The sequence below is a fragment of the Aspergillus nomiae genome (assembly GCF_001204775.2).
Source record: "Aspergillus nomiae NRRL 13137 chromosome Unknown contig00103, whole genome shotgun sequence".
NCBI classification, from domain to species: domain Eukaryota; kingdom Fungi; phylum Ascomycota; class Eurotiomycetes; order Eurotiales; family Aspergillaceae; genus Aspergillus; species Aspergillus nomiae.
The window spans coordinates 27,086-46,997 of record NW_015378158.1 but is presented as its reverse complement, the minus strand read 5'-3'; the positions used below and the strand labels follow the sequence as shown (position 1 = coordinate 46,997).

At 47.5% G+C, this 19,912-nt stretch overlaps 4 protein-coding genes across 4 annotated transcripts; all 4 read right to left on the bottom strand.

Moving 5' to 3' along the window:
* Positions 1 to 153: 153 nt before the first annotated feature.
* On the bottom strand, positions 154 to 4,042 carry pan2n2 (poly(A)-specific ribonuclease; the record flags this gene model as incomplete). Its single annotated transcript, XM_015550027.1, has 5 exons — positions 3,658 to 4,042; positions 2,310 to 3,607; positions 1,540 to 2,253; positions 1,139 to 1,483; positions 154 to 1,081 (listed from the first exon to the last, which is right to left on the bottom strand). The coding sequence occupies exons 1-5, from the start codon at positions 3,784 to 3,786 to the stop codon at positions 154 to 156; spliced, it is 3,414 nt and encodes a 1,137-aa protein (XP_015407710.1). The 5' UTR covers positions 3,787 to 4,042.
* Positions 4,043 to 5,499: 1,457 nt separating this feature from the next.
* Positions 5,500 to 8,080, bottom strand: ANOM_004769 (ESCRT-0 subunit protein HSE1; the record flags this gene model as incomplete). The annotated part of the gene is made up of 10 exons (XM_015550026.1): positions 7,804 to 8,080; positions 7,645 to 7,727; positions 7,534 to 7,568; positions 7,379 to 7,454; positions 7,218 to 7,316; positions 7,042 to 7,162; positions 6,370 to 6,981; positions 6,111 to 6,320; positions 5,874 to 6,055; positions 5,500 to 5,814 (listed from the first exon to the last, which is right to left on the bottom strand). The coding sequence occupies exons 1-10, from the start codon at positions 7,841 to 7,843 to the stop codon at positions 5,500 to 5,502; spliced, it is 1,773 nt and encodes a 590-aa protein (XP_015407689.1). The 5' UTR covers positions 7,844 to 8,080.
* A 1,345-nt stretch (positions 8,081 to 9,425) lies between these two features.
* On the bottom strand, positions 9,426 to 12,202 carry pakA (mitogen-activated protein kinase kinase kinase kinase STE20; the record flags this gene model as incomplete). The annotated part of the gene is made up of 4 exons (XM_015550025.1): positions 9,426 to 9,595; positions 9,649 to 9,983; positions 10,035 to 10,134; positions 10,196 to 12,202. The coding sequence occupies 4 exons, from the start codon at positions 12,200 to 12,202 to the stop codon at positions 9,491 to 9,493; spliced, it is 2,547 nt and encodes an 848-aa protein (XP_015407688.1). The 3' UTR covers positions 9,426 to 9,490.
* Positions 12,203 to 15,623: 3,421 nt separating this feature from the next.
* Positions 15,624 to 17,311, bottom strand: ANOM_004767 (putative nucleoside transporter; the record flags this gene model as incomplete). Its single annotated transcript, XM_015550024.1, has 3 exons — positions 15,624 to 16,117; positions 16,200 to 16,881; positions 16,964 to 17,311. The coding sequence occupies 3 exons, from the start codon at positions 17,309 to 17,311 to the stop codon at positions 15,624 to 15,626; spliced, it is 1,524 nt and encodes a 507-aa protein (XP_015407691.1).
* Between the last annotated feature and the right edge of the window lie 2,601 nt (positions 17,312 to 19,912).

The following is a 19,912-nucleotide window of genomic DNA, read 5'->3' as shown; positions in this document are numbered from 1 at the left end:
ATGGCTCTAGCAACTAGTGACTAAAAGCAAGTGTCGTGTCTGTCTGCAGAGCAGCTACTACTTACACCAACACTAACGTATCTCTATCCAGTCCTACGACATGTCATACCATCATGAATAATTGTCAGTGCGAAATTCTCTCTAAGGGGGTGGTCATTTCAATGGACTCCCACCAAAAAAGTCTCCTGTTCCCGGGCCAGCAAAGCTGCCATTGCTCGGGGTCAGAGCAACCGAGCGTCGGAATCCCTGTCTGGGCGTGGTGGGCGCACTGGCAGCAGGGGCGGTCACTTCAGGAGTGCTGGGGGTGTTTCTACCGCTATTATTCTGCATCGTCACTGCAGTTCCAGGCCGTGATAAAACGGCTGTAGCGCCGTTTCGAGCTGGTGGTCGGAATCCTAGTTTGGATCCCTCGCGGAATAGCTCCTCAAGTATTTGTGAGACCACCCCTGCGTCTTCATATTCCTGGAACTTCTTCCAAAGACGGAGGGCCATGCGTGCATCTTCAATGGAGTCATGCCCTTGGTTATTGTCGGTGGGTTCTTCTTGGATATATTCCTTGAACACAGCCCAGGCTAAGTATCGGAGACTGAGACGCCGATTCTTACCTGGGTGGAAGAACAAATATTGTGTATCGACTGTCTGACTTTTGGGGACTTGGATATTGATTTTGCGGAAATCGGAGGCTAATCCGTGCCCGACAAAAATGCATCCCAAATTGAGGAGTAGCCACAACTTCTTATATGCGACTTTAAGTGGGACAAGATTGTGCTGACTAGTCCTCGGGTCTAAGTCACCGGGTTTAATACCAGAGTATTGAGTGACATAGTCAACGATTGTCTCTTTAATGGTGATATAATCATCGATAAAAGGTACGCCTTCTCGAGTCCCGGAGCCTCTAAGAACGGAAACTCGAGCAAGGCCACTCTTGCTGGGCCGTACAATTTCTTGAGAACCATCGGCTTTCACATCGATCTCTGCTTTTTCGAGATCAACAAATTCGGTATCAAGGGCAACAGGAGTACCAGGACTCGGCTTCTCTTCCTCTGAAAGAGTAGCAAGTGATTCCACGGAGCGACCGCCACTAAAAGGAATGGTCAGCATGGAACTATCTCGGTTTTGTAGCACAGGTTCAACCCACTTAAGTGACCAATCACGGTAAAGAAGAGTCGTGTCAAGGGCGTTCTTCCAGTTATCATCCATGGCGTGGCGAGCATCCTTCACCTGGTATGCCAGCACACACGGCACTTTCCACGGTTGATTGAATCGGAGCGCTTCATCCTTGTCTACCTCCGTGACCAGGAAGTCATTGAACAGATGCCACTTATTTGCAGTCTCCGGCTCGCGCGAGGAGATTGACACATTAATAAAGGAGACTAGATGAGCTTTCTGATGCTCAGGAATATCAATTTCTGAAACCACGCCTACCAATTCATATACCACAGGCCCGGCATGTTGTTCTGCATCCGCATTCGAAGGTCTTCCCCTTCAAAGCACAAGATCTGGCCAGCATCAACCACGAGGCCAACCGCTTCTGGTAACCATCCGGGAATTGCCCAAAGCCGTTTGCAGATAGGATTATTTAGTGCGGTGTTGAGCATCATAACGAGTGGCATGCGATGTACTGTCTTCCGAATAGCCACTTGTTGGTAACGTCGGCAGTAATTGCACCATCCTCTGTTTTGAGTCTCGCGCTCAATGCTTGCCCGTAAAATGTTTGAGAAACGGTACGCAGGGTTCCTACGGATCTGCTTTATATCAATTGCCGGGTAAATTAACTCATTAACCAGCGAGTTCCCTGGTCGGACAATTTCCTTCTGGCAAAACATGCAGCGAATAGACTCGGAAGCAACGGTTGCTAATTTATGGTCGAGGTCATCTGAGCTCGGGAGGATCATGCGGAAATCATGAGAAATTTGGCCAAGGAAAAATCTGTTGACAGCCTGAATTGAAGTAGACAACGCCTTATTCGTCAAATTCTCTTCAAGCAGCCCCAAACTGGAGGCTTCCCGAAAACTACCGAAAGTTTTTAGAAGATTTGTCGCTTGGCAGTTTTGACCGTCGGCTTTCTCAAGCATATCGAAGAGATAGCCCATCTCACATAGGAGGCAGTTCTCAAATATGCATGTGCTTGCGGCGTGGTGGAGTGCTACATTTCGTATCAACGGGATGAACTTGAATAGCTGGAGGAGAGCGTTTGTGAAGGAGTTTGCAATGTGTGTCTCTAGACCAGAGAATTTAGTCTGGTTATAGAATCTGTATCAAATGTCAACTGATCTGTTTTGATTTGTAGAGCTCAGTGTGTGTCTTACCGAAAGTCGAAATCATCGACACCAAATCGGCTGTATTTGATCTCGACATTACTGTACTTGAGAAGAGGGTCGTCCTCTGCTTCGCCGTTAAGCTTCGTGCCCGCAAGTGTCTCCGCCGTATCAGTAACGAGGCCATCCGACTTCGCCTTACTTTGTTCTCTTGCCTTTTCGCTCAGGAACTTCGGCGCGATAAGGGCAGGTTCCGAATTGGCCATCGCGCGAGTATTCTCTACTTGATTTCGTCGAGTCTTTTTCGGGTTCGGTGCATAGTGCCCAATCTCCGCGGGACGTAGGTAGGGAATTAGTGCTTGGTCAGTAGGGGCCGGCGGGTTGCCAATCTCAAAAACAAGGTGGCTTGGCCAAGCAGAAAACAGCCGCTCGTGGTAATATGGCATCCCAATCATACTCAAGGGCGTATCCGGTGACCAGTCAAGGGGTGGAGGTCGGGCAGGTACATCCGCAAATTCAACTTCCTTGCTCATCTCATTGAAATGTACTTTCGATGGAGAGCCCCACAAGTGGATCGCACACTCGGCATCATTTATGGCTAATGCCTCCCCAGAGGGCGACAAATCGATCCCAAGCATGAACGAAACATTGGCTTGGCGGAGATTGATTGCGTTAGGGTTCATAAGGTCGACCACCTGCAGCTGACCGGTCTGTGACGCAACAAAACTGGTGGTATGCAGTTTAGGATGCATGCGTACATACGCAGCTCCAGCATGGAAAGGTATAGGAGGTAATGGTGATAGTGTCTTGAGGTCATAAACGTTGGCCAAGGGGTCGACGATCGGTGATCCCAGATGTCGAACCGAAAATCCACAGGTGACCAGAAGGTCATTCCTAGCATCCATATCATTAACAGCTGTTCCGTGAGCCTTCCAAGACTTAACGACACGAAAATCAGTGAGACTCAAGGCGTTCACTGATCCGGTATCTGTCGCAGCACAAAGATATCGACTCTTTTTCATCATAGTATAATTATATTCGGTCGGCAGCTTGTCGACTATGTGTCCCTTATCGATATCAATTGTGAACATTGACTTCTGACATCCCGCTACTATAACTTTGTTCAGTTGTGCTGTGAAACTCATGCAGCGTAGATCCGTCATGTCCTCATGAGTAATGTGCCATTGCGTCAGGCCACGCCGGGTTATCATATGCACACTCTTCGAAGACAACGATATCACGCCTCTATCATGAAACAGTATCTGCCGTACGGGGCCTTCGGAAACTGGGTGTGCTCGGACGGAGGTATACCTCTGTAATTCTGGACCGCAAAAGGAAGTGATTCGGCCCTGCAAACGCAGATCAGCACCTGGTCAACTTCTAGAATCAACGACCTTACATATTCGTTCCCAGCCCACAACAATTCCATCACATCATCAAAGGCTATTGCTGTCGCAATCGTTGGCATACCATGTGGGCTTGGAGGTGGCACCGGAATGCGCGACAGTTCATCCCAATCGGCTTCCATGGTGCTAACATTGCACCCGGGTTTGCGCCCGAGCTTCTATCGTCTTTAAATCAGATGCAGGCGGCGTGTATAATTCCTAAAGGTTGAAACGGTCCTGTTCATTCGGGAAGAGAGCGAAATCGGGCATTGTTCGGCGTAGACGCGATTGCGGGGGGAGCTAACAAAGGTCGTTTTCGAGAATCGCAGCACGCGGTCTTGAAGGGGTAGAAACCGAGCTAAGATATCCCATTCACTAGCAATCTCACCCTTCTCTGTTCGAAAATATACTTGGAAAGCCCCCCAAGCGTGCAATCTGCAAAGGTGAGGCAGCAATACTGATGAGGTACCGACACGTCATCACGTGAAAGCTAGAGCGGGGGACATGTAGTATCGCCTGAGGCAGTGATCAGGTTGCCCAAAAGAGAAAAACCAAAAAGAAGCATCAAGTATACACACTGCTTGTCCTAATGCCACAAACCCAGGCGCATACTTATACCCCAAGCTATGGCACTTTGGTCATATGCATTCATATTGGATATTGACTTTTCCTAGTTCTAAAATACTCACCTCTGAACATGTACTTGCACCAAAAGATCGGGACACACTACGATGTAGGCAAAACAAACCATAGTACATGCAAATTGTATAGAGGGAGCAACAGCACTATCGTCCCAATTCAGCACAGAAGCAATGCATATTCAGTACACGTGGAGCTTTTAAAACTTCAATCGTATTTCAAGTGCTCATATAAAATAGAAATCAAGATCATGTTTCGTAGTACTTTGAATGCGTTTAATCGCACCATGTATGTGTATACCATATCGGACCGCCAATGACCGCCTTCGAAGGTTGGAATTATTAGCTCAGGGGGAAAATCCTCGACCGTAACAGAAGTCTTCGTTGTCTGCATACCGCAGTATTAATAACTACACCAAAAGGGGTCATATAAATGTGAAAATTTCTCATATTATGCATTAACAAGTAGGCATTCTAAGGAAATTTTATTCGGAAAATTAATCGCTTTTGACGGCGTTATAAGCTTGAGATCTTGACCCTCCAGAAGATACAGGATCCTATTCCTTCCCTGACAGACTGTATAAAATCAGGGTTTAGCCCTTTCTCCATCCAAATGTAGTATAGTGCGTTCTCAAGTAGTAGGAGTGTCGGGTATCTATTCCGGAGTATGTACCCATCTCTATTGACCATCCGCAGAACTCTTGCCAAGAACTTTGATATGATTAAAAGATGTAAACCATCTTCACTGGGCATAAGCTTGATGGAGCTTTTATCAGGGCCAAGGGGAAGGGTCCATACGTTGCCGTTTCTATCGGCTGCGACTAGTCTAAGAACATTCGCCCAGTGTCTATAAGTACTTAGATATACTTCTATGACGAAGATCAGGGTAGCTATATCGTGATTATTTCTGAGCTGTTGCGACTATGGGGATTCCATTTACATAATCAAACGAAGTGCATCGAGCACATGACAAAAGTCCATATTCGTCTTGTGGTTAGGCACACAACAAGGCGCAAGTGAAAATGAACAAATGGCTACCAAGATCGACAAAGCAGGCTAATGTAACAGAAAAAGCAAAAGCAATCCTCCGGCACTCGCCTACACCCGAGACCAAGCATCAAACCGTCATCGCGTTACACAAACCTCAATGGGAAAATGGTGCCAATACGCCGGTTCATTAAGTGAAATCATGATATTCAGATCTTGTAAGCCTCGCCACTAATGGTTAACGATAGAATGAAGCTGGGTTAGAGCTAGGTGCCGTTCCTTGGGATGGGTTGTATGCTTGATAGCCTCCTGCTCCGGGCGTAAAGAAGGGTAAGGTGCCGGTGTTGACGTTGTGCCTGGGACGGGGGGGGGCTGATGCATAGGTGGTTGTTGATTGGAAGCTGGGCCTGTAGGATACGGGGGCTGTGGCTTAGCTGCATCTTCATGGGCATAAGGAGGGTATTCCTGTTGTTGTTGTTGTTGCTGCTGCTGCTGCTGCTGCTGCTGCTGCTGGAACGGTGGCTGGACAGCGGCGGGGCTTGTCCGCTAGCAGGATATGGAATTCGTTGGTTTGCGGAAGGATGCTCAACAGGAGAGTCATAAACAGATGTTCCTAGCTCTTGCGGGTGCTCATATGTTGATTCTGGTCGGTGATGCACGGGCTGATAGGATGCACCAGCTGGAGGTGTGCGGGTACGTGGATCGGGGGACTGAGATGTCGGAGGGTACATAGGCGCTTGATCTGCCCCGTAGTAAGGGGATGTATTGGGCTGGTGTGATTGGGTTTCTTCTCATGACATTAGAGCTATGTTTGCTAGTAATATCCCCTGGCGATCACAAACCTTGAGGCCGAGGGCTAAAATATCTTTGGGGATCAGATTGCGGAGGGCCCTGAGGGTAGCCCATGGATGCCGCAGGTCCGGGATATCCATACTGAGATGGACCAGGCCTGCCATACGGGGGCTGGGCGGGGTGCGACATGGATGCCTCCAGAAGAGATTCATAGTCCCGTCTCGCTTTTATGAACTTCTCATTGAGTTGGGTGAACTCGTCTAGATACGCATCAGCTAAACGAACTGAAATGGCCTCAAGCAACTATACCTTTTTTCTGAGAATATTTGCCGATGAGCTCAATCAACTTAGGTCGAATTGCCAAAGTAGAGTGATATAGAGCTGTGATTTCTTCATTATCCTGAACGTTTGGTTCGGTACTACGTGTGCTGAGGAGTGTCAACAACTTCTCAACGTTCTTGATCTGGCCGAACACCTCGCCTTCCATCTGAGCTTCCCGCTGTAACTCTTCAACTGTAGGGTCTGGAAGCTTTTCAACATAATTGAGGGGGAAAATGCCCGTTTGCCCTCTTAGAGAGCCCTTCCACCAATCCTTATATACGGACTCGAGTACTGCAATGACATCGCCTCTGCGGAATTGTAGTTCGCCGGGTTCTGAAGGCTGGAAGTCATAGAGAGCCCTAACTCGCGAGACAGTGGCAGCGGAAGTGCCAGAAGGAACCGCCTGATGTGTTGGGGCTTGTGCCTGGCTGGTAGGGGCAGCGTTAGAAGTACTCGACTCCGGCTGTGGCTCAGAGGCCACGGGATTCTTTTCTCTGATCGAGAGGGCCAGCGCCATCTGCAACTCCTCCTCTTCTTTCTGACGATCTGCTTCGGTTATCTCTGTCTTCACAGGCTTTGAAGGGGGCTGCAGGTTCGGGTCTGCGCGAGTAGGATGTAAGTAATGAGTCCTATCTATGCGACATCCCATCGATGACTTACTTTGTGTCTTTAGCTTCATGTATGCTTGCTCCATGATGCCGAAGTCTGGGTTACTAGAAAACATCTCTGTCCACTCTTGCATACGCTCTAGAATCTTTGCCTTGACCTGCTGGTGGGTGTTCTGCCGGAAACGCTGTCAGAGCCTTCGTCAGATGCAGGACGGCGACAATACGTACTCTGTCACTAGCAAGGCGGAGTAGGGAATCCGTGAAGCTTCGCGAAGCAAGTTCGCGGTGTATCTTCGGGCCGCAGTTCTGTGCCAAAGCATTGCCCAACTATGAGAAATGTGAGAATTCGTCCTTGGTATATTCCAGGTATTCTGAACGAGAGTGCGAACCTCCAAAGTATACAGTTGCACATTGGCGTTTCTATGCGCAAGCCTCTTGATCAGGGCGGCAACAGCATCTTTCGCGCTATATTCAGGAACACATATTAACACCGATTCGTATAGATTTGGACCAAAGCCAAGAGACAAAAGAATTTCAGACTCACCCTGACTCCTCCGCCGCAACTTTGTCGCACACATCCTATTAGATGAAGGCATCAGATAAGTACATCCAAATCCGATTGCAGTATACTGAAGTGGTAAAAGAGCTCCCATACAAGAATATATTCCCAGTTCTCCGATGTCAAATTCTCGTCGGTCGCCTTGGCTAATTGCGCAGAAGAATTCACGTCAGCAAGCTCTACATAGCAACCGGACTTGCATTTTGCCCACGAATTGCATGGCAGTATGACAGGAGAGTAGCCGGGACATCGTACCGACTGCGTCATCGAAGGCGTTCTGCTGTGCGCGGAACATGATTGTTCTTCCTCAAGCTAACCTAACTGACGGCGTAATGTCTGGATTGACGGTGGCAGGTAGTATGATCTTTCGTTTAAGAGAATACGAGGCTTGTGATCGGTGTAGGTAATTTGATCGCCTGCAGGTATTGACTCGGCTAGATGTTAGCCACTGAACCTCCTGATGGCCTCCAGGTCCCTGATCAACGCCCGATGCGGGGAACCGATTGACGGTATCGAGACGTAAGGCTGAGGTCGGCTGGTTGTTGAGCAGTGTCTATTGGCTTCGTTAAGATGAAAAGGGGAAACAGACTCCCGCTAAGACTTGGAAGGGATCTCAGGAATAACGAAGGAATGTGAAGATCTCGGGCATTCAGTGGAAGGCTGCAACTGATACTGCCTTACGGTCCCAGTAGTGGTACTAAACAGGTGATCGCGCAGGCGGAGAGCTGCGCCTCTGACGCTGACTGGCCGCGCGCTACGCCCGAATAAGCGAGTTTGGGCGCCTACTAACTACTAGTACTAAGTGCCTAGTATGACGATATTACCAACTATGACGGAAACTTATCAGGCAGGTACCAGCCCACAAGGCATTCGATCTGTATGTTTGAATACGAAGGTTATCTATCAGTACTCCTAGTCCCTAGGAAGATAACGTACAGAATAATTGCAAATTGTTATCCATGTTCGCTCCTTTCACCTATATTGGGATAAATACGTACCTGAGTTATATATAAATGACTAGCCAGTACCCAGAATTTGAAGTGGATAGAATTACATGTTACCATGACTGTACGGAGTACGTGCCCCATAGCAGAGCAGAACAGGCATGGCATTGCTGAGCTATTTAAAGTACAACTACCTTTCGCCGAGCTAGAGAGCAGAACGCTGCGCAAAGAATAGAATACCTTGCGAATCTGCAGTACGAATATCGACGATCATTCAAACGGGATTTACATACAAGGGCATTAATTTTTCAGCCCATCTTGAATCCATCTTGAAGTTCTTTAATAAGGGGAGAGACTGGGAAAAAACCACCCTCTTCTTATTTTAAGATAATATCTAAATAGCCGGTTTGTCGCTATCATTATGAGGATAAGTAAGAAAGATATCATATATTAAACCGGCAAGAGGCCCAGCCGTGCCTTCGTATGTGCCGCTTCAGTCTGGGTTATTCTCCCCAAACGTATGCTCATTCATTATGAAGGGTCCTATCCCGCGAGCCCTAGCTTTCAATCCCGCCGGCCCAGAAAGGAAAGTAGAATTACCGGCCAGTAACAATAAACGAAGGGAACCCCATGTAGGATTTACAGTATTTTCCATCATCCCAACATCGGTGATGATACAAATAAAAAGAGTGAGGTGTGTGAGGAAACATCATCACGGTAAGAGGATATATTCGAACGTGAGGTAAGGTGCGGAATTTTTTTCGTAAGCCCTGTCACAGCAGGAAAGAAGAAAGCGCAAAGCCATCAATCATCGCCATCTATGAGATTTAGATCCAGAAGAGAAACACGGGCATGGGAGGTCGTCACGAGAGATTGTGCCATTATGCAGCAGCAGCATATCATGGCCCAGCAAGATATAAGAAAACATCAGGAGCAATGGGTATCTGGAGAAGACAGAAGACATCGACGTATATAGAGACAATTAAGTGCGAAGAGGCTCAATGACCCCCTTTTTGGGCTTTCTCCTGGGCCCTGCTTAGCCGTGCGGCTTTTACAAGGGGTGCTAGATGGGATAGAGGGGCACAAAAAGACATAAAGGGGTGCTTTTAACAAGGCGTCAGCACAGCTTCCGTTAAAATTGAAGTCGGGAACATACCTTCAGCAAGTCATGGGCCGAGGCTCTCTTTTCAGGATCGACCTTCAGTGCAAGGTGCAAGAAGTCTCGGAAAACCGGTGTCAGGCTCTGTTCATCCTTGATCGTGGGGGTCCCGTTCGTTGCGATCAAGTATAGTGCCCGAAGAGGTGACTCGGTGAGATACGGAGGCTCGCCCTCGATCATCTCGATAGCCATAATTCCCAAGCTCCAAATGTCAACCTTTCGACCATACTCTTTTCTCGTAACGACTTCCGGAGCCATCCAGTACGGGGTGCCGACCATCGTGTTTCGCTTGTTGTGAGAGTCGTTGATTTGGGCGCAGAATCCAAAATCGGCTATATTAGGTTAGAATATATAGAGTGAAAAATGAACCAGAGGAGCCTTACTCAATTTTATATTGCCATCCAATGACAGGAGAATGTTGTCTGATTTGATATCACGATGGATTACGCCTTTGGAATGAAGGTGCTGTAGACCATTCAGAGTCTTCACGAGAAATGGTCAGGATCCGGGCCACATGTAAATAAGGGTATGTTTGGAAACTCACTTCTCTGCAGACGGCAGCAATCTGCCCTTCACTCATGATATTGAAAGTGACCACATCGGTAAGACTGCCACCCTCCATATATTCCATCACCACCCAGAGGTCTAGACCATGAAGATAACTGTCCAGGAAATTGACAATGTTTTTGTGCTTACTGTCTTTCATGACGATAATCTCATTTATAATAAGATCCTTCTTCGGTTGCAGATCAAGATTCATTTGCTTTATGGCAACACAGCTGCCTGTCGCATTGTGGTACGCGGTGAATACACCACCAGAAGCACCCTGGCCAATCTTGTTCAGGTTGTAGTACATCTTAGTTGGATCGCCAGGAGTGCAAATGGCGACCAGTCGTGACCGTATATCCATGGCATTGCTCTGGCGAGCTCGTTGCCGTGGGCGAGCAGCGGGAACGGCACGAGCGCTTTGCTGATGCGCAGCAGATGGATCCTCCACGGGCGACACCTGTTGTGGAATTGGTTGCGTTGCTTGTTTTTGTTTTGGCTGCTGTGCCTGCTGCTGGCGTAGGCTTTGACTGCGGTCAAGTTGCTTGCCTGCAATTGCCTGCTGGGCTGCGGCCATTGCCTGCTCCTGTTGTTGTTGGTACTGTGTTGGCGTGGAGGCCACAGCTGGTGACACCCATGGAGCAACTGCGCCGTTAGCCTTAGAGTTTGATCTGCTCAGCTGCGGCCCAGATGGTAAGGGCTCGGATTCCGGTATGGGCGGTGTGCCGAACGGCTGAGCATTCTCCGGGATCATTCCAAACTGAGGCCAGGGATCCTGTGCTGGTCTTGTCGTAGCGTATGAAGCAGTAGTTGGGGGCTGAGGAGCAGGGCGGGCGGGCGTCATATTAGCGGCAGCTGGGGGTCTTGGAGGGGCCCGGTTGGGTACAAGGCCACCAACAGGAGGTGACATAGCCTGGGTTGCCACTGGAGCACCGCGGGGAATCGGAGGTGGCGCTCTTGGGTTTTCAAAACTCCCCTCATGGTTTTGTGGGAAACGTGGGCTCGTGGGAGATGAGGCTCGCTGGCCCACAGTGCCATAGGGAGTCGAGCCGCCAGAGCTGGGCTGCGACGAGGAAGTGGTAACTGGTTGATGATGGGCATATGCGTGGTCAAACTTGTGCCAGACCTCATCGTCTCCTTGCGCATTCTTCTCGTAGAATCTCATAATATCAACCATAGTTTGCGGGTGTTCTTCCTGCTCCTTCTTTGAGATACCGCTTTCCTGTAACAGGCGTTGCCATTCTTTAGGCAGGCCCGTGAACTGGCCCGTCTGGTTATCGTAGCCGACATGTGTGACATGGACGGGATTCTCCGGTGCAGAGATCTTAATACCACGAGGAGAACCTAGCATGCTGTTGACGAAGCTGGAGAAGCTGGCCTTCTTACTTCGCCCAACCGGTTTAGTGCCATTTCCCTCATCGGAATATCGCTTAGTATTCGTCGAGCGATCGCTATCCGTTCTATTTACTAGGGCGTCCATACGGTTGTGTAGAGCGGTGAAGCTAGCGGATTGTCTGAGTCCTCGAGTGTCGGGGGCTGTCTGAGACCGTAACGTCGGAGGCTTCTGGGTTGGTTGTCTGTCGGACTCGGCAGTGTTTTCTTGCAGAGCACTTAGCATACCCCGTGAATCAAACGGGGCACCGATCAATTCATCTGAGCTTTGAGCGTTGAGTGAGAACCGTCCCGAGTGGGGCGGACGGGATTTGGTGGTGTTGTGGTTACCAGAGAAATAGCCAGATTCGTTGTTTGCAAGAACTGGGGATGGCCCACCACTGTTCTGATCCAGAGAGGATGTAGAAGAGCCGTATGCGTTGGATCTCGTGCGCGAATGTTCTCGGCTTCTGCTGGCAGAAGAACGCGGATACACGGGCGCTGAGGGGTGTCGTTTAAGTGACGTGTTGCTCTGCTGACTCTTAAGCATGCGGGAACCGATACTAGGAGGGTCCTTGTGAAGCTTGCTTGACGGTCGTCGAAATTTGAGGGAAGAAAAACTATCGTGATTCATGACGTGCGGATTTTAGGGGGGTATTCCAGCAGGTCGGGCGGTTTGGTGGTTGCAGGGTAAGTGCCACTAGGCTCAATGTTGGGCTTGATTGGAGGGACTGGAGGGGGGGGAAAGCCACCTGTGGTGAGGCGGTGCTTTCAGGCTGGGCAGCCCAGTCCGTCAATATCGATTGTGGAACTAGGTACTTCGGGGGGGTGCGTGATACTGTATGGTAGGATGTGTCCACTGAGAGGAAGGTTGTGTTGGAGCAATGAGGGGATCGGGGATGCAAGAAGATCCAGATAGCGATGCAAGGGAGGGCGCGAAAAGAAGCTGCCGCGGGCTACCGTCAACCAGTGGTTAGCACGTGGAGAGCCGCTCGCTGGATGGATCAGAAACCACAGCGTCCAAACGATTAATTTGATAAAGTAGACTTTAAAGGCGGTGACGGGCTTTCAACTCCGAGAGGGAAGCATGAAAAGGGGACCCAAAAAAAGGGAAAATCAAATAAAAAATAATATATAATGAAATGAGCAAATTTATGAATGGAGAACAACAGAATAAAAAGCAAGAAAATAAAAAGAGATATATGTGATTAACCGACAGCTCAGCACACAGACCTGCAACCCATGGGGTGGTGGAAAAGGCTGGAAAGGGTAAAAAAGGAAAAAAGAAAAAGCAATAACAATGCTATGACGGTGACAACTCGAAGAGGAGAAGAGTACGGAGAATAATTAATCAACCTCAGTTGGGGAACCAGTGATTTAGTTAGATTGGAGGCTGGGCCAGCTACGGGGGGCAAGCGAGTGCCAAACGGCCCGTCCAGCGTCATTGCAATAATATTATTATTATCAACGGTACATGCTATGGGGAAGGATAATTTCCTTTCACGGGCCAGCCACTAGGGTTGTTGACTTGGCTTGATCTCATTGTCACAGTTGACAAAAATAATAATAATAATAATAAAATAACAAGAATAAGGGCGGTCAATGGGTATTAATGCTATTTAACTTTGTGTGATCCGTAGTTATTTATTGATTTTTATTTATTGATTTATTTTTCTTTCTATTATCTTTTTTTCTTCCGATCCTTCTATAATATCGTTGCATAGCGAACCCGTGATTGGTACTTTTGGTATGATACATACGAGAACTACTCTTTACACAGGTTGGAAATTCCTGACAACTACTTGCTAGTATATACTTGGAAAGTCCGTCACTTTGTACTCCGTACTAGGGTATACATCATCTGTCTCAGATCATCCATCTTCTAAGCAAAAAGAAAAATTCTAGACACCTGTTAGACCTTGGACTCCATTGCAATGGGGTCGTTGACTCGTTGACCCGAACAGCTCCCAGACACCCACCCTCACTTTTGGGAAATTACAATCCGAGTCCACACAGTCTGTGAGCCGGAGAAGGTATCCTTCGGATCAGTGTGGCTCCATTTTTATTTTATTTTACCCATGCTTCTCCCTTTAAATTTTCAAGGCATGCCGGTACGTAAAGTGGTTTCATTTATCTCTATCGACCTTTTCCGATCGTGCTCCAACCTAAATCTCGAGGCACAATGTGAAGCTCACATCCTTCGAAACATTCTTGTGTCCGCTGGAAGCTCCACTTTGGAAGGCGGGGCTAAGGTTCCTTGACACAGTCGGCCTATGGTTGGATAGAAAGTTCCAAGCCGTCAACCAGACTTTCCCTGAACCATAATTCGGATGACATATTTACCAACCCGAGCTTCGACTCACATCTCCAGGATTGGTTCGGTTGGGATCAGACAGCGCCTCAATTTCCACTGTCTCGACTTGCCGGAGACAATCATCGTCTTACCATATTGCTTATTATTCTCGATTCGGTCTTTTCTGATGCTGTGTAGCCCTAATCAGCAATCTAGAAAATCGAGAAGGACAATTTAGTGGATCTTCACACCTCGGGAGCTCAGGTCTCTTCTTCCTCCACCCACCAACAAAGTTAATTAGAGAGAGGACCACGCAAACCAAATACTAAATAGAAAATTAAAATTAAGACACAAAAAGGGAGGAGCAGTAAAAAAATGAAGACGTAATACTGCTGTGAACCTTCTGCCCAACCGTTTTGCTCTTCAAAATTCTGTACATGTTATGCTGCAGGTACAGTACCAACTACCAACACCATCCTCGGTCGACCGGATGAGCAAATTCCTACTCATCCCCCCTGCAGTCAGAACACAGCCCAGCCAAGTCGCACAAATGTTTCTCATTCCCGACTAGTCAGGCAATTAGTCTATCTAAGCCAACTCCCAGGTATATTGCAGTCCTTGTGGGCTATCATATGTGACTGGTAGTCGGTTAGACTCTTCCAGAAACGCGGGACGATACAGCCAATCCACCGTGTCCTCCTTCATTAGTGCTGCTGGTAGACGATCCTTATGGTGTACGATTCCTCCCCCGAGCATGGGTATCTTAGGAACTCCACTTGTATAAATCAGGAGTTTCTTGTTTTTTTTTTCCCCCTTTGACCTTGTTATATCGTAGCCAAAGCAGTAATACGAATAGGCTCTGTCCGATTCAATCAATTTGCGACCTGTGGCTGTCGTGCTAGCCCCAGAACAGACTCTTAGGGAAAGTGCCTGGCGGATCATTTCTTGGGGTGGAACATCGTTTCTGTTGAGTCAGCCGGTATTCACGTGATCATCACTCTTATGGAAAGGAGACATCAATGAAGCTATATAGAGTATACACTTCCAGAAAGAGTAATATTGTGCCAAATCCACCGAATGCATGCGATCATGGCACTGCTAGTAGTTGCGAAGCTCTTCCCAATTAAGCATATCCCAATCAGTCTAGGATACAGAGTGCAGTACCTATAAGCATCCACCCAACTACGGATACGCTAGGTATATCCTTTGCTATGGCTATGTGCACATTGTTTGATTCTAGGTTATTTGATTTGGTGGGTAGTATTCCTTTCACGGCTCCAGAGTAGCCCTATGATAATACCTGACCGTTAGGGTCATTGTTTTGCGCGCTCATAAGCCATCGTAATCTGAGTCGTGAAATGGAATATATAATGTCAATGTGCGCATCACTTCCGATTGAAGAAACCTCTGGATATTGGATCATCATAATTGACCTTTTATGTTAGATCATACCAACTATTAATATTTAAACCTCGTGCAAAGTTATACGCAAATTGAATTCCAGCGCTCCGTTAATTGGTTTACAGCCTACTCTGGAGAAATCTCTACCATGAGTGAGCCCACTTAACCTACCTTTCTCCCATTTTAAGACTCCTCGTTTGAGGTACAGGCAAAGCGAGCTGAATACGTAACTCTGAGATGTTGGCCATCGCATTGCGCTTCTTTTTGGCCATACCTAAACTCTAACTTTCCATTAACACCCTGGCCAGCGGACTATCTGCACACGAGGATATTCTAGGTTCGGCCCGCTGCATGAAAGGAGCTACCGTCCAATATACTTCAACTCCAGCTTCCTCAACGGTATGTACGAAACACTCGTGAAAACCAATGCTAGCTCATTGGCTATATCTCCCCCATCCGCGCCGATCAATTTTGCGATAGCACCGACATAATATGTCTCAACCATGCCTACGATCCATCCCGCAGCGCCGCACAGAAAAGCAGTAAGGCCCGCGAACCCAATAGGCATTTTCGACGGCGTATTCCAGGCATCAAGGTCGTAGTTTGCTACATTGCCGCCCCGGAAAACGTAGTGTTCGCTGAACAATATGACGAAAAATGAGGTGTTCCAATAGCCCAGCAAGGAGAGGAAGTTCTCCAGTACGTCTAGCAAGTGATCTCGGCCGGCGATGCCCAGGGCCAGGATGCAGCCGAAGACAAGAGTAGACCAGATCGCTCTGGGGACCTTTTCACATGGCTTGGCGAAGAGCTGAGCTGAGAGTGCACCGGAGTAGATGGCGATGCAGTTGACGCCAACTGTATAAGAAATATGTCAGTTTGAAATCTTTCTTTGGATATATAGTATAGCTGAGTGTGGGTTATACTAGCGTTCACGTACTTCCGGAAAGGACTAGAAGAACCAGTAGAAATTTGGCGAATCCGTTGGGATAGATGATTTCTTGTAAGATTTCCCCGATTCCATTGTCGTAGGCGGCAGCCCATTCTGGATTCGTATCTAAGGCCGAGCTGATACAGGCTCCAAGTATCATTCCAATGCAGGTTGGGATCGTGATTCCGAGGGTGGTGTAGAGGAATACTTTGACCTTGGAGATATTCACCGGGTAGTGCACGTAGAAGTCTGAGACGATCGAGCTCCAAGATGCACTGGAGCCATACACGACGCTGATTAGACTCAGAACATTCCCAGATCTTGTGATGCCCGACACCGTTGCAGGTGCAGCAAGATTTGCCCGATGCGCTGACTCGCCATAGATAATCATGAAAATGACGAAGAACACCATCCATGCATACTGCTCGTACATGAGAACCCCCTTCAGTCCGATAAAACTGAAAAGAAAACTTATGCATGCGACAATCACTACTCCCACGGCGATTGAGACACGACCGTCTGAAACAGCACTCAATGCGAGACCACCAGTAATGCAATTAACGGATGCCCATCCCAGCTGTTCAATGACGTTTAAAAGAGCAATGATAGACGATGGGTAAAATCCTAACGAGTACCTCGAAATGGCGACCTGACGGAGACCGGTCTCAGGACCCATCGTCGCACACCAACCCTATAGATAAATGTGAGCTTTCAGATACCAGAAACATCAGAATCCACGGTAAGCCAAAAACAGTAGGAAAAGGTATCCGAACCGTCACTGCGGCACCCAGTAACGTTGAACATATTATGATAGGAATAGTTTGCCCCAAAGATAGGCCGAATTGCTTTCCCAAGAATCCGGTACTGAAGCAGCTGATGTTCATTGTCGCAGACGCCCACATAAAAGCCATTGCTAGCGAATTGGGAGGATTGCGGCCTTCGGGGAGCACCCTGTCGAGACTGTGGGACTCAATACCCAACTTCTTATCCAAATATTCCTCATAGTATCTGATTCGGGCCAACCGTCCTCGTGGCTTCGTAGGGGTCTCTTCCTCGAATGGCGCGGAAGAAAGCCCAGCCTGGGCTTCTTTCCCAGCTTCAAGGGTGTAAGTATCCATCATGCGAATGGTTATGCACTGACAAGCATAATGTGCGAAAAGTCTTAGGCAAAAGCACTTGATTTAATGGGCCGAACCATGTATTTATGAGACCGAGTTCTAACTAGTATGGTGCTTAGCTCGAGCCAAAGTAGCCCTCATTCGCTGGGGTAAAATTCTTTTATCTTCAATTTTTCCGATAGCGCCACTCATGTGTGGAACGGAAGTTCTCTTATCAAGGTCATATGTTCTTCAGTTTAGCTCGATGCTGGAGGGGTCAAAGTGCAGAGAGGAGACTACGGATTCCAGAGAGTAAGGGTAAGGATTCATTGACCCATGCTCTATACTGGTACTATATCGCAATTTACTATTTTACTGGCGCCAATAAGCACTGCTTCTGCATTTATTTTTCATTAATGCAGACCATTCGAACCGTGATTAAGGAAAAATTTGCGGAAATGCGTATCTCAATCAAGCTTTGGGTCCACTTCGGCCCAAGCTTAGCCTGTGCCTTTTACATGGGTGGTGGGTCGGAAGTCCAAACCTTCGCTAGTCCTTTAATTGTGTAGAGTTGCCCTTGAACCCAGTCATTATTGACACAATATACGCTCGTCTCATTGCTTATCCTTTGAGTTGTATCTCGGTGTTTCCCCCCCAACGGACAATATGTGTCAGTCTTCCCCCTGATATGGCCTTTTGAAGTAACTATAATTTGTTTTTTCATACACCTACTATGTTGACCTGTAAACGACTTTATCGCTCAATTCCTTGGGTTACATCGTCAATACGAACCATGGAATATTCATCGTTAGGGTTCAGATTAGTACTCAATAAACTTCAGAGCATTAACATGTGTCTTGAACCAAGATTAGCCTACTATACCCCAGTGTTTTCCATGCACCTTCTACTCTCTTCAATACTCTTTACCAGATCTCCAGATCTACCTACTGTATTTGTCTTCTAGCAATATGGGTTCAATCAGATAAATCTTTTGCAGTAGTTTGATATCCAGGCTCAAGACTTCGGTGACCGTTGTAAATGATTAAGTTGAAAGCTCAAGTTAGGGTTAGTACCAGGAAAACTTGAGGTAGTCATGACATTATTTGTCGCAAGGTTTAAAACTATATCGACCGAACATGATGTGTGCTACGCCCAGTAAACCATACATTAATTGTCGCAAACTAAAAACAAATGGGGTCTATTCTCGTTCACCTAGCATATAAAGTTCTATGCTTGTTGAGATATATCCGGATGCAGCGCAAGATAAGGACTAACCAAGTGTATCGACTCATATACCTTTGCAGCCTGAATGATGGAGTATGGCGCGCTGCTCCTCTATCAGCAGATGTATTGCTTGTCAATTCGCTGATCTCGTGCGTCCAAAGCTTCCAAGTTTAAACAAGAACCAAGGTCAATGACATATCACAGACTGGAATGATCGGTATTGATGAGGTCCTAACCAACGACCAAAGGCAGGAGTTACTAGACGCCCTATGACAAATCCACCTGCATACCCCTGCCCGAGGATCCTGCCCCGCCGGACGGGGCTCCATTAGGATACATATAGAAGCAATGTACCGGCATCTCCCCTATGCCTGTGGCCAGACATACCAACCGACGAAGCCGGCTGGCTACGAGAAAAGCAAGTAACTAAATAAATACCCTGACTAGCGTTCTCGGAGCTCTAGAGTGTACTAGTAGATCAACCACATTTCCGAGTCGAGTCTTTCGGGTGGACTTCGAGAACTTGACAAGAGATTAGGAAGATAATGTTAGAAACAAACTACATCAATATCACTCCCGATATAGTTAGTTAGTTAGTCGCCGCACATTATTCAGCAGAAAATTCAAGTAAGAAGCCATTGTCCGTTCAATCTATACCATTTAACCTATACATCATATGTCGATCTACGCGTATCGCCACTGGGCACCTTATACAGCTATGGCGACGCTTTCATGTATAATTTGTATTTGTAGTAGACAGATCTCAAACAAGATTCAATTAGTCCCAAGTTAAAAGTGAAGGAAGATCCTTGAGAGTATTTCCGATAAAGTCAAGCTGAAAGAAACTTTTGGTCGCAAGGTTCATGCTGACATTGCTATTAATAGCTACATGCTATCGCCATTTCCATATAGCCTGGATGATTATAAATCTTCGACTAGCAGTGCAATGGAGAAAATGAAGGTAGTTTTTAGGTGCTGATCATCACGGCGAAGAAGTACTGGGTAGGTTGAGGCTCTGAACGGCAGTGGATGGCTGATGGTTCGGCTCCGCCGTCGAATCGCCCAAAGAGGAATAAGCACACCCCGGTCTGTGGTCTCCGACCACTCGGACTGTCTTGTCTGTCCTCTTCGTTCTTCTTCCTCCATCGTCACCACATCAATTTATTATCATTCCTTCTTTGTCAACGGTCGATTTCCGACACCTTCACCCCCCATCCTCTCTTCCCTCTCCCTTATCCTACCTCCATCCTCTCCGCTCCCGCGGAATCTCTCCTCAATTCCTCTTCACTCTTCTTTTTAATCCTGTTATGCACTGATTATATCTTAATCTCAGCCGTTATTTCTTATTGCCCACCTCCGGAAATTTTGAATTGTCAACCTCGGTGACAATTCACCACCAAT